General features: G+C 25.6%; 4 protein-coding genes across 5 annotated transcripts; 2 read left to right on the forward strand and 2 right to left on the reverse strand.

Moving 5' to 3' along the window:
- The first annotated feature begins 605 nt into the window (after nt 1-605).
- Nucleotides 606-7,806, forward strand: LOC411985 (histone-lysine N-methyltransferase SETD1). The gene is made up of 10 exons (XM_395451.7): nt 606-1,646; nt 2,182-3,936; nt 4,004-4,279; nt 4,380-4,691; nt 4,798-5,076; nt 5,172-5,800; nt 5,938-6,574; nt 6,817-7,038; nt 7,141-7,398; nt 7,499-7,806. The coding sequence occupies exons 2-10, from the start codon at nt 2,212-2,214 to the stop codon at nt 7,670-7,672; spliced, it is 4,512 nt and encodes a 1,503-aa protein (XP_395451.4). The 5' UTR covers nt 606-1,646; nt 2,182-2,211; the 3' UTR covers nt 7,673-7,806.
- A 2,322-nt stretch (nt 7,807-10,128) lies between these two features.
- Nucleotides 10,129-11,321, forward strand: LOC412578 (mediator of RNA polymerase II transcription subunit 21). 2 transcript variants are annotated; one of them, XM_006559864.3, is made up of 4 exons: nt 10,129-10,256; nt 10,394-10,468; nt 10,539-10,644; nt 10,736-11,321. In XM_006559864.3, exons 2-4 carry the CDS (start codon nt 10,427-10,429, stop codon nt 11,113-11,115), a joined length of 528 nt encoding a protein of 175 aa, XP_006559927.1. In that variant the 5' UTR covers nt 10,129-10,256; nt 10,394-10,426; the 3' UTR covers nt 11,116-11,321. The 2 variants fall into 2 exon arrangements, with proteins under 2 accessions (XP_006559927.1, XP_016773305.1); XM_016917816.2 differs by lacking the exon at nt 10,129-10,256 and having other exon boundaries at nt 10,312-10,468.
- On the reverse strand, nt 11,310-13,875 carry LOC102655778 (translation factor GUF1 homolog, mitochondrial). Its single transcript, XM_016917815.2, has 7 exons — nt 13,802-13,875; nt 12,851-13,654; nt 12,541-12,780; nt 12,140-12,405; nt 11,843-12,057; nt 11,534-11,746; nt 11,310-11,458 (listed from the first exon to the last, which is right to left on the reverse strand). The coding sequence occupies exons 1-7, from the start codon at nt 13,873-13,875 to the stop codon at nt 11,333-11,335; spliced, it is 1,938 nt and encodes a 645-aa protein (XP_016773304.2). The 3' UTR covers nt 11,310-11,332.
- A 563-nt stretch (nt 13,876-14,438) lies between these two features.
- On the reverse strand, nt 14,439-16,200 carry LOC725647 (40S ribosomal protein S6). The gene is made up of 5 exons (XM_001120419.5): nt 16,093-16,200; nt 15,541-15,745; nt 15,232-15,377; nt 14,767-14,967; nt 14,439-14,684 (listed from the first exon to the last, which is right to left on the reverse strand). Exons 1-5 carry the CDS (start codon nt 16,096-16,098, stop codon nt 14,487-14,489), a joined length of 756 nt encoding a protein of 251 aa, XP_001120419.1. The 5' UTR covers nt 16,099-16,200; the 3' UTR covers nt 14,439-14,486.
- Between the last annotated feature and the right edge of the window lie 337 nt (nt 16,201-16,537).

The raw sequence follows: 16,537 nt of genomic DNA on the forward strand, positions 1-16,537 counted from the left end.
AAAATTATTATATTTAATGAAAACAGATAATAATATATAAGTTCTTATTTTTTTAATTGTGCAATAAATTAAAAAATATAATCATATTAAATTTAATATATATAAATAAGTAAATTATAAATTAAAAAGTAAAAGTATTAATAATTTTGATAATTAATATGGATTTTATTACAATTTAAAAAGTTTTCATGAATTTAATTGTAAAGATACCCGAATAAAATTTCAAAACAATTAATTATAATTTAAGCTATATTTTATATAAATAAAATTATTAATAATTAATAAACTAGATTATTAAAAGAAATCATTATTTTGTCATTACTCTATTTAAATTTTATTTATAAATTATGAAATATATTATTATTTACTATATTGCATTTATAAATATCAAGGCGAATGCATTTGCAATTTCATTGACGATATTTATTTCAGAAGTAATTAAGTCTTCCATTCTTAAATTTATGTCAATGTTGAAAATATGTGATATTTAAAATTTTATTTCGATATGAAGTATAGTATTCATGTATATTTTCGTGTGCGCATGATAATGCGCAATTTTCTTTAAAAGCAGAAAGTTGATTTGTTAATAGGTAGCCAGAAAATTCTCTTAGATCGCAACTGACCAATACGTGGATTAAATACTACAGATTGTATGGGAAGAAGATTTTCAGCAATTATTTTGCAATACTGTCGTTAAACATTTAATTACCTTTGTAAATTATTGGTAAATATACAGAATGCCAGCGGTAGGCAAAATTTTCAACTATTTTTTCAACTGTACGAAAATTTGTGAATCAAGACAGAGTAGGAAACGAAAAAAAAATGTTGAATATTTGGCTCTGTTATCTACTTGGACTTTCATTTGGGATACTTTAGCGTAACAATTTTTTGGAACAATTCTATAAATATTGTTTTATGGATAACGTAAAATATCTATTCTTATTAAAAATATTAATATGATTTATTTAGTAAAATGATTAAAAGGACCGTCATGTTCTTTGTAACAAGGATGGCGTCATCTGAATCTGTTCGCATAGTTTTATTAAAGCTATAAATTTGTTAAAATACAGTAAACGTATTCTACACATAAAGTTAAAGTGGAATAAGTTTCACTGAATTAGTTAGTTTGCGTACTATTGTTTGTACTACTGATTATTAGTTGTGAAAAATTAGGAAAATCGGGGCGCAGTGCGTTGTGCTTAACAGTCAAACATTGAGGTAGTTTTGCGCTGGTCGGAAAGGTAGTATCAATAAACCTGTACTTTTTTCACGAAGAAAAGTCAACGAAGAATAAAGAAAAGTCAAGTATCAAGGCTGATGTATAAATAACATCCATGTAGTAAATACAACATTATTCGAGCAAGTTGAAAAATTACAAGTTTTTGAAAAAACCGGAACATACTTGTACAAAATTTGAGGACTGTGTTTTTCACAAAAAATCTTCACTTGATTGGAGTTTATACAAAAAAGTAAATTTAAAAGACATAATATAAGAATTCTTTTTATGAAATGATTGTCATAATATTTCTTCGTACTAAAGTCCAACCTAAAACCTTCGAAATGTTTGAGGTTATGTTTTATTGAAACATGAATTTCTTATATTAACAATCAAAGCAATTCACCAGAAAAACAAAAACAAACTGGAAGTAAGTTAAAATTCAGAATAAATCTTTTTAATATGTATTAAGTTTCATATTAACAAATAATATTCTTTATATTATTGTAAGTTTTTATATTTTATTTTAAGAAGTGCATTTTGATGATTGTATTTAATTTTATTTTACTTGTTTCATTTATACATTTATTAATTTTTTTTTAAATATTGAATACTTTCACAATTTTATTGATTAAAAATAATATGTAAGAAGTTTCAAGTCTTTAATTAATAATATTGTTTTTAATTAAAATATAATAATGTAACATTTTATATACGTTAATATTTTTTAAATACATAAATGTTTAATTATTATATTTATATATTTTAAGTTATATAAAATATATTATTTAAATATTTAATTACTATACTATTAATTACTACTTTAAATATATAATGTTATTTAATATTTAAAAAAATTGTATTTTTTTATATTTTAACATCTAATATGACATCTATTTATATAATACAACATATAAAACATCTATTTATATAATACAATGATTATTGATAAATTTTATTTACAGCAATTTATGAGTGGATAATGCTTGGAGGCAATGAACGGAATGGAGAGACATGGGCATGGACATGGACATTCACATACACACTCACATCGTCATCGTCATTCACATGGAAATTTACAAAGTGTATCTCAAAATTCAAGTCAATCATCAAAACATAGCCATACCCATGCATTACATTTGCAAAAAGATACACCTGTAATTCAAACACCTCAAAAACCAAGAAATTATAAACTATTAGTTGATCCATTCTTGGTAAAAGGTGCAACAAAGTTATATAGATATGATGGCATGGTTCCAGGAGATCCAACTTATCCTGAAGTTCAACCTAGAGATCCAAGATCACAATTAACAAGAATTTGGACTCGTTTAGAACAACTTGACTTACCTGTACCTAGATTTAAAATTGACTCTAATTATTGTGGTGAACCCCCTCCGCTTGAAGTGACATTTTGTCATTTAAATGACAATATTGATAAAACTTTTTTATCAGACATGGTTCAAAAATTTGGAGCTGTAGAAGAACTCATTGTTTATTATCATCCTGTAACTAATAAACATCTTGGAATTGCAAGAGTAGTGTTTGAAACTACAAAAGCTTCAAAAGCTTGTGTTGAAAAATTAAATAATACATCTGTGATGGGTAAAGTTTTAAAAGTATTTCTTGATGCATTTGGAGAAGAGTGTAAAAAAATTTATGATGAATTAACTACAGAAAAAAAGCCAGAAAAGAAAATAGAGAAAGAAATAAAATCCGAAAATGAACAAGGAAAACAAACTCCAATTGAAAAAATGATTAGTGAAGAAAGAGATGATTTCAGAAGTAATAAGAAATTGATATCCACTGTAGAAAAATCAAGAGATACATATATAGAAAATTCAAGATACAATAAATATAGAGATTATCCTACTCCTAGTGGCAGTGCAGGAAGTGATTTAGGCTATGGTACTGCACCTAGTGAACTAAATTATTCTAGTAATTATTCTCAAAATTCTACTCCAGCTACAAATTATGATTTTTATTATAGTAATTATCATCATCAACCTCCAAATAATTATTTAGCAAATATGCCACAAAATGTATCGCAAAATCTTTCAATGCAGCAAAATTCAAACATATGGTGGGGAAATAATACAGGAACAGCAAATTATGCATCATCTTCTATGTGGCCTGTTCAACATGGGACAAATTTAGATAATCCTAATTCTAATACAATTCAAATTTCTAAGACTTCTAATGTAAAAATACATCATATACCTAAAAAAGAAAAAGAAAATCAAAATGTTACAAAAAATTCATCGCGAGATTCACCAATAGAAACTCGTAAAACATTAGATTTGGATACTAGAATTGCTATGTTATTGAAAGACAAAGCAGGGGGAATGGCACCACCTTTTTTGCAGTTTGGTAGTGATTCTGAAGATGAAAAAAAATCTGTTAATGCAGATAATGAAATGCTTTCAGAACCACCAAGTCCTTTTCTATCTCTTGAAACATATAAATCATGTTTTGAAAAAATTAGAGAAAGGAATAAAGAACGATGGAAAGTGCATGAAAATAGCATTAATCAATTCTCTGTTGATGAAGATTTAGGAAGTGTTATAAGTTCAAGTGAAGATGAAGCATTATTGGGTAGTTATAGTCCTGCACCAGATGAAATTGAACCAGAACCACCAAAAGATCCACCACCTCCTCCTCCGCCTGATGATGATAGAATGTCATTAAGTCCATTAAGTTCAGGGGATGAAAAAATTGAAGAGGTAATAATAAAAATATTAAGTGAATATAATTATATCTATTTATTTATGTTTTATTACTTAAATATAGGTTATAGCTCAAACAGAACCCACGAGTCAGTTATATCCAGGAGCTGGTTATCCTGGACATTTAACTCATTATCCAGCCAGTGATATGTATCATTGGCCAAGACCAGCACAATATCCATATCCCTATGGAACAACATATTTACAAAGTCATTATCAACCAAATACTACATCATTTTCTGGAACAGTAGGAAATCATCAAGGAGCAAATTATTATCCATCTTTTCAATCAAGACTTCATGCTATGGCAAATCACAATATTACAAAAGATAATCCACAAGTATGTATATATATTATATTATTTTTTAAATAATATATATCAAATATATATCTATTATTGTCAATTTAAATATTACATAATTTAATTTTTAAACATTTAGGGTCCTACTATTAATGGCGTATTAAACAGAGTTGTAAATGAATTAAAACAAATTCTAAAAAAAGATTTTAATAAAAAAATGATTGAAAATACGGCATTTAAACTGTTTGAAGTATGGTGGGATGAAAAGAAGTCGGAGAAAAGTCGAAATCAAGAAGGAGAAAATACCACTGTTAATAACAGTAATAAAGAAGAAAGTCAAAAACCTCAAGGATTATCATTACTGTTGGAACAAGGAACTCCACTTGGATTTAATTATGATGGATTTGGTTTGGGCATTAGAGCTAGCATGCCAAAGATGCCTTCTTTCAGGGTAGAATTGTTATTTTTATTATATGAGATTTTATTTCTAATAATATATATGAATATTTAGTAATATAATATATATTAACTATAAAATTCATTATTTATATTATTAGCGCAAAATTAAAGCTCCAAGCCCATTACCACAAGATGAAGATAGTCGTCAATCTGATCATGCTGATACAGAACTCATAGGAAGCGATAGTGATCTTGACTTAGCATCAGTGCAAAAAGTTAAAAGGCCAATTACTTCTCTTCCTAGTGTTTCTTCATCGTCTTCCTCATCATCTGCATCGAGTGAGAGTAGTAGTGAGGAAATGAGTTGCAGTGAATCTTCTAATAGTTCAAGTGATAGTTCTGATGAAGAAGTATGTTCTGGAAATTTTGAAGATGAGGTATATAATTTAGTAAATTACAAATAATTTTTGTAAACATACATTCATCTATTATATTTTTTTATATTTTTTTTAAAAATAATTTTTATTTTTAGCAAGACACAGACAGCCATTTGTCAGATCATCAACCCTTGGCTTGCAACAGTGAAGATCCTGATATTTTAACAGAACTTGCAATTCAAAGATCATTAGACTGTCCAACTCCTACTGGTAGAGAGACACCAATACCTAACATTAAAATAAAAGATGTAAATTCAAATGAATTTCCACAATGTGATGATGAAGCTAGCCCTGTATTATCTCCATTGGAGTATGAAAGTGATAAAGAAGATAATGAAAAAATAGATGATAAATCTGTGGATAAAGAATATCTTGAAAACATTCGAATAGTCAATGAAGATATAGAAACAAAGAATGTGGAAGATGAAGTACAAAAAAAAATAAAAAATACTTCAATAGCATCAGGTAAACAAGAATCATGTGATATACAAAAAATGGAAAATTCTGCAGCAGAAGCTTTAATAACATTAGCTGGCCAAGATAATATTATAAGACATAGAAGTCCGGGACCTGTACAACCAAATATTATTAGAGCTCTTCAAACTATGTCTGCTAAGTATATTAACGATGAACCTATATTAAAAGAATCGGAAAAAATTGAAATGTTTAGTGAAATACCTACTACCGATTCGGAGGAAGAAAGCTTAGAAATTAGAAGATTACGGTTTGTAAATTTAAATAAAAATAAAAATATATTCATTATATATATTATTTACATAAATTATATATATTATTTATATATTATATATATTATATATAATATATTATAATATTTATATTATTTTATTTTGCATTAATTAGGTATCAGGCTGAAGCTGATCTTCGACTCAATAGCCAACAAAGTCCAAAAAATTCACAAGCTTCACAAGTATTTATGGAACATTCATATTCATTGCCACCAACACAATCAGAAATTGCAAAATCTGTACTTCGTACGCCTTCAGCACCAATAAAACCTGTAAAACTTAAATCCTCAAAAATTGTAAAATTATCTAAGAACAAAGACAAAACACATAAAGTAGAGAAACGAAAATACAATAAATATACTAAAATGCGTGTTCATCAAAATCATGAAGGAGAGAAAGAAAATATCGAAAATGAATATGTTTATGAGAAATATCCAAAAAAAGTTGAGGAACCAATAGTTACATACAAAGAACGTGATCTTATGTCGGAAATGGCTATTTTGTATGAATTTTTAACTAGAGGAATAGACGCAGAGGATGTGGAATATTTAAGACGAAGTTACGAAGCTTTATTAGCTGATGATAGTCAAGGTTATTGGTTAAATGATACACACTGGGTCGATCATCCTCCAACTGATATTCCAAGTCCTGCAAAACGAAGAAAAAGAGATGAACTTAGATTGCATACAAGCGGAAGTGCAAGAACGGAAGGATATTATAAAGTTGATGTACGTGAAAAAGCTAAGCATAAGGTATATATTTTTTATTTTAATAATTATTAATATTTAATAATCCTTAACTAGAGATTATTAATGTGAGATTTTTTAAAGTTCAAATTTAAAAAAAAATATTTTTAAAAGTTCATAGTAAAATATATATATTTATATTTCCATATTTAACTTCCATAATTATGAATTAACATAATAAAAAATAATTTTTATTAATTTTTATATAATTATTAATTTTTTAATTTATTAAAATTTATTGTTTATAGCATCATTATGCGCAAAGTATACAACGAAGCAATGACGTTGAAGATAATAATGGCTCTTATGCCTCTGGTGATGGAACAATGAATGGTCCAAAGAACAATACTAAAGCTTTAACTGGTAAAATGCAAGCTTTATCTCGCGAAGCTCGAAGTAATCAACGTCGGTTATTAACAGCTTTCGGTATCGATACTGATAGCGACCTTCTTAAATTTAATCAGTTGAAAGTAAGAATTTAGTTGTATTTTGATTACATTGATTATAAATCATTGATTATAGACTATATTTAATTATTTCAAAAAATTAATCTCATTTATTTTATTTTATAGTTTAGAAAAAAACAATTGAAATTTGCTAAATCTGGTATACATGATTGGGGTTTATTTGCTATGGAACCAATTGCAGCTGATGAAATGGTTATCGAATATGTTGGTCAAATGGTTAGACCAGTTGTTGCTGATTTACGAGAGTCTCAATACGAAGCTACCGGTATCGGTAGTTCTTATCTTTTCCGCATTGATTTAGATACAATTATTGATGCAACAAAGTGTGGAAATTTAGCACGATTTATTAATCATAGCTGCAATGTGAGTACTATACTAGTATTTGTTTCATTTTCATAGAATATATTTTATAAATTTATATAATAATTCGAAAGTTATATTATTAATTTTCACTCATTTTCAGCCGAATTGTTATGCAAAAGTAATTACAATTGAGAGCCAGAAGAAAATTGTAATCTATAGTAAACAACCAATAGGAGTTAACGAAGAAATTACATATGATTATAAATTTCCATTGGAGGATGATAAAATCCCTTGCCTATGTGGAGCTCCTCAATGTCGGGGTACTCTCAATTAAATCGTTTATAAAACTATATTGTTCACCCCTTTTCCTATCTTCTACATTTCATCATACCCTACTCATATTTTTGTAAATATTTCCCCATGTAAACATTTTATAAAATGCAATGGAAAAATGCTAAATTAAGTTAATATGAACTCCTTTTCTTTTTTAACTTCCTTCTCATAATTATAATACGTTAAATATCTAAATGAATTTGGAAATCATTATAATATTTATAATTTACAATTGTTTTTGTATATACGTGACTTAAGATTTTATTCCTATTATGTTTCTGTTAAAAATAAAATAATAATTTTTAAAAGTGCTCATGTCAATCGATAGAGAATTTCCATTTTTAATTCGATAGAAATTAAATATTTTTAAGAAAATATATATATATATATATATATATATATATATATATATATTTCTGTTTTTAAATTATATATATTATATTTAGAAACATTTTTACTTCACTTGTGTGCATTCATGAACTATGATCATGTATGCAATGATATGAAGTATGAATAACATTTAGTTTGTATATAATGATTAATATTAGGTCTACCGGAAAGTTCTGTCCGTTTTTGGAATAAAACAAAATACAAATTTTTTCTTACCGCCAATTAACTTTATTGAATAATATAATTGCCATTATTATTAATGATCTCTTGCCAGTGTGAGGGCAATTTGTATATCCCATTTTTGAAAAATGTTTCATCTTTTGATGCGAAAAATTGAACCAGTGCTTGTTTGATATCTTCTTCATTTTTGAATTTTTTGCCCGTCAAAAAATTTTGTAAGGATAAAAACAAGTGATAATCAGAGGGTGCTATGTCCGGGGAATATGGTGGGTGCGATAGAATTTCCCAGCCTACTTCTGCAATTTTTTGACGAGTCCCTAAAGCAGCGTGTGGTTTGGCGTTATCGTGGTGCAGTATGATGTCCTTCCTATTGAACATTGAACATTGCCGGCCTCTTTTTTTGGACCGTTGTCTTTAAATTATCCAGTTGCTGATAATACTTCTCCGAATCTTTTCGTTCGATTTTAAAAGCTCATAATGTATTGGTCCTCGAATGTCCCACCATATACACAACATTCTCTTATTCAGAGTCAAATTTGGTTTAGAGGTGGAAGGGCTAGGTTTTCCGGGTTCACGATATGCCCTTTTCCTTACAATGTTGTTGTATGTAATCCACTTTTATCCCCAGTTATCATCCGGTTCAAAAAGAGCTCGATTTTGTTCCGAGCAAGCAGAGATGTGCATATGACAACTCGATCATCCAAATTTTTCTGACTTATTCATGTGGCACCCATCTTGAATACTTCCACACCAATCCTATCTTCCGAATATGGTCAGAAATGGTTTGTTGAGCTGAATTAAGCCTTTCTGCGATCTCCGATGTTGTCAGAAAAGGATCTTGCTCCAACATTGCCTTAACAACATCGTCGTCGATCAAAGATGGTCGCCCAGAACGTGGCTTATCAGAAAGGTCGAAATCACCTGTTTCAAATTTTTCGTACCATCTTCTGCATGTCCTATCAGAAACTGTACCTTCACCAAACACTTTCAATAAATTTCTACATGCTTCTGTAGCATTCCTTCCTTGTTGAAATTCGTATAAAATACAGTGGCGTAAATGAACTTTATCAGTCGCCATGAGTATACTATCGTTTCACACTTAAGACTAATGTGAATCAACTTTATTATAGTTTATTTACTACGTCAGTATGTATACATTAAGCGATAAAAATATAGAGCCGAACATGCAATAAATAAACATGTGCTTATGCGGCGAAAATGATGTCATAGATTCGGACAGAACTTTCCGGTAGATCTAATATGTCGCTTGTATGTCGCTTTTATATTTATTATTTCTAATAAGCAATATTTTTAAAATAATCGTTTGAATGATATATAATCAATTCAAATATAAAAATAACATAAAAATGAAAAATTTTTTTTATTTTTTTTGTTTTTTATTTTTTATCAATTAAATATATAATTTTGGAATTATTTGAAATCTTTTTTCTTTATGCTGGCCTATTCTGGATACAACTGATGAGAATAAATTTGGCAACAGTGTACATCGATATAATTAATTAAGTTATTACATATTAATAATTTCGCATTTTATGAATTTACGAGATTTTTGCGATTTTATGAAATATTTGTTTTTAACTATTGTATAGTAAACAAGAAGAAAAAGTGAAATAATTATAATTCAATATAATAATGTGAACAACAGTATAATTTTGTTTACAAAATAATTTAAATTTATTAATACTAATATTTAAATTAATGTAAATATTTTAAATATAAATATTTAAAATTATATCTCACACAAACTTGAAATTTCTATACTTTGCTTCTTTACTTAATTTTTAATATTCTATAACTTTTATTTATTAAATTTAATTATTAAGAAGATTATGTATATTTAGACTAATTTCTTAAAAAAATATTAGTTATACATTTTTTATTTACTGCAATATTAAAATAGAATTTCCGAATACTTACTAGTTACGATTCAAATGAAAGAGATGTTGCCATATTCAACATCATAAATTATATTTAAAGCTGCGGTAAATTTTAAGGTTAGTTAAAATCAATTAATCTAAACATGAACGTTAATTCTTTTGAATGAAAAATTTCATGATCATATTTCATAGTAAAATTAAATATTGTATTTAAATAAAGTGATGTTAGAATAGTATTATTGATTATATTATAGGAAGAATAGTTGTAAGAATTATAATTGAAAAATATGGCAGATCGTTTGACACAATTGCAAGATACTATAAATCAGGTAATTGATTATAAAAATTATTTATATATAATTATAATATATATAATAATCTAATTTATATTTATTTTAGCAAGCAGAACATTTTTGTAATAGTGTGGGTATTTTACAACAATATTCAATACCTAGTAAATTTGTTGATCGTGTTGGAACTCCACAACCACATCAACCTCAAGAAGGTTGTATATTTATTTTTATATATAATTCATTTTTTTTAATTTCATATTGATAATTATTGTTATTTTTATATAAATAATATTTATATTTTAGATTATGCAGCTTTGTTTGCAACACTTATAGCAAGATGTGCAAAAGATATTGATACTTTAATAGAAAGTTTGCCAAGTGAAGAATCATCACAAGAATTACAAGTTGCAAGTCTTAGTCGGCTTGAACAAGAAAATCAAGAAGCTGGTGAACAGCTAGAAGAAGTTGTAAAACAAGGAGAAGCTCTTTTACAAAGAATTCAAGCTGCTTTGCAAGATATTGCTCAAAGTCAATTAGATATGCAAGATCCGGCATCTACATCTAATATTAATCTTAATACTAATTCTACTTTCAAACAAGAAAATGTAAACTCTGTAAATACTGTATCTTCAAATAATACGCATCAATTATCAGATCCTATACCTAATTCTGTAAATCAATGATATATTTCTAATATAATATTAAAAAAATTAATTTCATTGATAATATATATTATATCAAAATATTAAAATGATAAAATAAATTTTAAAAAATATTTTATATTTGTAGAATAAATAGTAAAATATTAATTATATGAAAATGTATTTAATAATTTACTTTAACGTGATTATATCTATAATTACATTAAATATAAAAGTTAAAATGATAATTTTTGTATTTTTATTGTTTTAAAAGATTTATAAATGTTTCTCTTGATATACATATTCTTCCAATCATCTTCATCTTTTTTTTTCCTTGTGCTTGTTGAGCTAATAATTTCATTCTTCTAGTAATATCACCACCATACTAAAATGAAAAAAATTAATAATAAAGATATGTAAAAATATACAATATAATATACAATAAAAAAAAATTGTTTACCAATTTTGCAGTTACATCTTTTTTGTATGGTTTTAAAGTTTCTCTTGCAATAATCTTTCCATTAACAATTGCTTGAATTACTATTTCAAATAATTGACGTGGGAGAATATCTACTAATTTTTTACATATTTGTCTACCCATTATCTGAATTTTGCTAGTATGTGCAATAATACTAAGTTCTTCCACTATATTACCATTTAAAGCAATATTTAGCTACAAAATATAATTATTAATTACAATAGAAATAAATTATAATTTAAATATAAACAAGAAATTATTATATGAATATATTAAAATAATTATAATTACTTTTACAATATTTGTAGATTCATAATCATGGTCTTCATAATCAAAAGTACCATACCCTGAAGTTATACGTTTCAATATATCATGGAAATCAACAATAATTTCGTTCAATGGCAGAAAAAATTGAAACAATGTTCTATTATGGCCAATATTTTTTGTGAAATGTTGTACTCCTCTTTTTTCAAAACATAAAGTCATTATTGCACCCATGTACTCATCTAGAAAATAATTAAAAGATATACAATTTTTTTTTAATTTAGTTATATAAGTCATGTTATAAAATTTGATAATTGAACATACTTGGTGCTATAATAGTTCCTAGTACCATAGGTTCATAAAATTCTTCTACAATTTGAGGATCAGGAAAATTTGCAGGATTATTAAATGAAATCATATCAGTTTTATACTTTTTAATATTTTTTTTACCAAAAATTTTTGCTTTATATGTAACACTAGGAGTTGTAACAATTGAAATTGCACCATATTCTTGCTCTAATCTTTGCATAAATACTTCCATATGTAATAAACCTAAAAATCCAATTCTCCAACCTTGACCAAGAGCTACGCTAAAATAAAAATTTAAAAAGATGTTTAAGATAAAGTAAATATATATAAAATTACTTTATATTCAATATTTTGTATTTATAAGTTTTTTTTATCTAACTTATTTAATAGATTCGAAAAATATCATAAAAAAATACCTAGATTCGAGTGCAACAGAAACACTACTATCATTTAATGTTAATTTTTCAATAGCAATTTTCATATCTTGAAATTCTGATTGATCAATTGGATAAACGCCTGAAAAAACCATTGGTTTTGGTGATTTAAATCCTAGTAAAGGTTCAGTAATTTGATTTTTTATATGTAATGTATCTCCAATAAATATTTCCTTGGAAGATCTCACATTACATGAAATACATCCAATTTGACCTGCAAATCTAGACATCATATATGATAATATATTCATACATATTAATATAATTAACATATTTTTATAAAAATACTTACAATTTATTTACATATTCTTCATAAGGTCTCAATAATGAAATATTTCTAACTTCATAAGATTTCTTAGTATACATTGTAGTAATATGTTCTTTTATAGATAAAGATCCTTCTTTAATATATATCAGTAAAATTACTCCTTTATATTTATCATACCAACTATCAAATATCAAAGCTCTGAAAGCTTTGTTTCTATCTACATTAGGCGGTGGAATTCTTTCAATTATAGCATCTAAAATCTTATGTACCCCAGTGCCTAATTTAGCAGATATTTTTAAAATATCTGATTCTTTCATATCAAATAATGTCTCTAATTGATTTATAACTTTAGCAGGATTGGCATATTTTAAATCTATTTTATTAATTACTGGTATTATAACTAAATTGTGTTTAATGGCTAAATGAAAATTAGCCACAGTTTGTGCTTGTACACCATCATTTGCATCTATTACTAAAATCACTCCTTGACAAGGAGCTAATGAACGGTGTACTTCAGCAGAAAAATCAACATGACCAGGTGTATCTATTAAATTAAGAAGATAATTGATTCCATTATATGTATAATTAAGGGATGCTGTTTGAGCTTTAACTGTAATTCCACGTTCTTTTTCAACTTGTAGTTTATCTAATATTTGTTTACCAGAATTTATTTTTATTGCACCTGTTATTTCTAAAAGTCTATCAGCAAGTGTGCTTTTACCATGATCAACATGTGCAACAATACTAAAATTACGAATATTCTCTATTGGTATTTCATATTCATTAGTAACTTGAGAATTTGTACAATAAGATTTATTAAAATGTTGCCTATAATAAATATTGTCTATGTTCAAATATATAATTGACATTAAGTATTAAATAATTTTTTATTTAAAATATTCTCTTCTCGTTTATTTTATATTTAAATATATAATTAAGATATACAATATTTTTAAAAAACTAATTAATACTAACCTTAAAAGTTTTTGGGAAAGATTATAATTTCGAGAAGAATACCATATATAATAAATAAATTTCTTTATCTTCATAATGAACTAATAATTGTTGTTTATTAAATATTTTTAACATTAAAATTATATCAAAATATATAAAAATTTAATATAATAAATTAAATATAATAAATTGTATTTGTTATGTTTTTTATTGATATAACTATTATTTTTAATTCTACTTATACAAAATAAATAATATATTTTAAATTCTAATTTAAATTTTAATATATTTACATATTAAAACAATTGTATTTCCGTTACACTATTTTATTCTCCATTTTGTTTTATCTAAAACAAACTACTTATAAGTCAAATAAGCTTCGACATTTTTGTAAATCAATTTTTACATTTCTTTTGGCTTCTAGAATTAACATTATATAGTTAATTCTACAAATCCTATATAAGTAATCATTTTAAAGAAGTTACAAATTAAAAAACATATATGCTTAATAAATTTAATTCAGTACAATATACGAAAATTTGACGTTTCCGACGTTTTAATTCATTTTTAAATATTTTCATATGATAATAATTTTCTCAAGTATTAATAAATAAAGGTAGGTAAAGCTTAAAAACTATAATAAATATAACAATATAAATAAATTTAAGTTTTTTTATTTAATTGTAAATACATCATTGTAATCATTTTATTTTTGAGTGGTAGGTGCTGATTGACTGGATGATTTAGAATCCCGCATAGAAGCACTGCGTCTTCGTTTTAATTCTTCTTGACGTCTATTTTTTGCTTCTTTTTGTCTTTGCGCCAATAATTTTGCATATTCAGCTGCTTGCTGTTTGCGAGCCAAGCTACGCCTTCTCTTCAAAGCCAATCGATGTCTTTTTCTCTGTAAAAATATTTTTGTGTTATAATTCTTATTTTCTAAAATTAAGAAAAAAATAATATAACAAATATATATATATATGTACCTGTAAAGTAAGTGGCGTAATAAGACGTTGTATTTTGGGAGCTTTAGAACGTGCTGGTTTACCTTCTTTCTGAATTGGTCGTTTCACAACGAATCGACGTACATCATCTTCTTTGGATAAATTGAACAGTTTACGAATTTTACTTGCCCTTTTAGGTCCCAAGCGTCGTGGAACATCTTTATCAGTTAAATCTGGAATATCCTATAAAAATTTATTTAAAAAAAAAATGAATCAATCTCTATATCTATACATATTATATATTTATGTTTATAATTCAAATAATTCATTAATATATGTATCGTTTGTACACTGAGAAAAAATATAAATAATCATATAATTTCTCAAATCAAGAAACGATATTTAATATCCCATGTCTACGATAATATCATAAGATAATAAACAAATTCTTAGATATACCCTAAGAACATGGTTATTAGATAAAGAATAAGAAAAAAAAATTAATACTTTTTCTCCTTTCTTGACAATAACAAGTGCAAGTACTGAAAGGTTAGAATCAACAATGCATCCACGAACAGATTTACGTTTACGCTCGCCATCACGTCTAGGTCTGTAGCATGAATGTCCTTTTGAAAGTAATAAACGAACACGTCCTATTCGTAATAATAACATATTAATATTTCTATAAGTAATAATTTTATTATAAATTCAATTATTATTTATATAATATACTTAAAATTATTAAACTAATTTACAAAATATAAAAATTTATAGAGCTGATATAATAAAAATTATAATAAAGAATATTTATCTTACCATTTGTTAAAACACCTTGTTTCATAGGAAATCCTTGTTTGTCATTACCACCAGAAATGCGAACAACATATCCTTTCCATTCATTACCTAAAGCATCAGCCTCAACTTCAGCGCCCATGCGCTTTTCGTAAAAAATTCTAAGTTTATGTTCATCTGAGATTTCAAATAGTTTCTGACATCCTGTTGCAGGATAAGATACGTTCAGCTAAAGAAAACAAATATTGTATATTAAAACAAAGATGAAGTTAGTTTTATCAATTAGTTCCATAGCTATAATATATTAACAATGAAACTCGTAATTTATATATTTTACGTAAGGGAAATTATTTTTATTTTTTATATATATGATTCATTTATTTAATTATTAATAATATCAAAATTAAATAAAATTATTTATTTTATACACTTGGATAATAATGTAGGTATATACATAAATAGATATTTCTAAAATTATATATATATAAAATTGTTTCTAATATTTCAAAGTATAAATTTTGTTATCAATTATTCTTAATATTTATATAGATTCTTAAAATATTCTTGGATACATACCTTCATTGTGACAAGTAATCACAAGCCATGAACAGAAAGAACGTTCATCACCTCAGTGAACACTAGAGTGCGCATATCGGATATCCGGTTTAAATATAATAAAATTTTAAAATGAAAATAGTAATAAATGAATTTTTAATAAATTTCTAAATATAATCACATTAACATTTACTTATTTATTGAAATTTTAACTTAAATTTTTAATATTTAATTAATTTATTAATAAATTATATTTATTTTATATATATAAAATTAAAAATGTAAAATTAACAAGTTTTCTTTAAAGAATTCAAAATCACTTAACATATTATATTATGTAAAAGATAAATAAACACGAAAACTTTATTTTTATTTAAAATATATAGTTATGAATAAATGTTAAGATGTATTTTATCAATGATATATTATATGCTGGCTATGAAAATAATTAATTATTTTAATAATA

This window comes from Apis mellifera, linkage group LG1 (genome assembly GCF_003254395.2).
Source record: "Apis mellifera strain DH4 linkage group LG1, Amel_HAv3.1, whole genome shotgun sequence".
Taxonomy (NCBI): domain Eukaryota; kingdom Metazoa; phylum Arthropoda; class Insecta; order Hymenoptera; family Apidae; genus Apis; species Apis mellifera.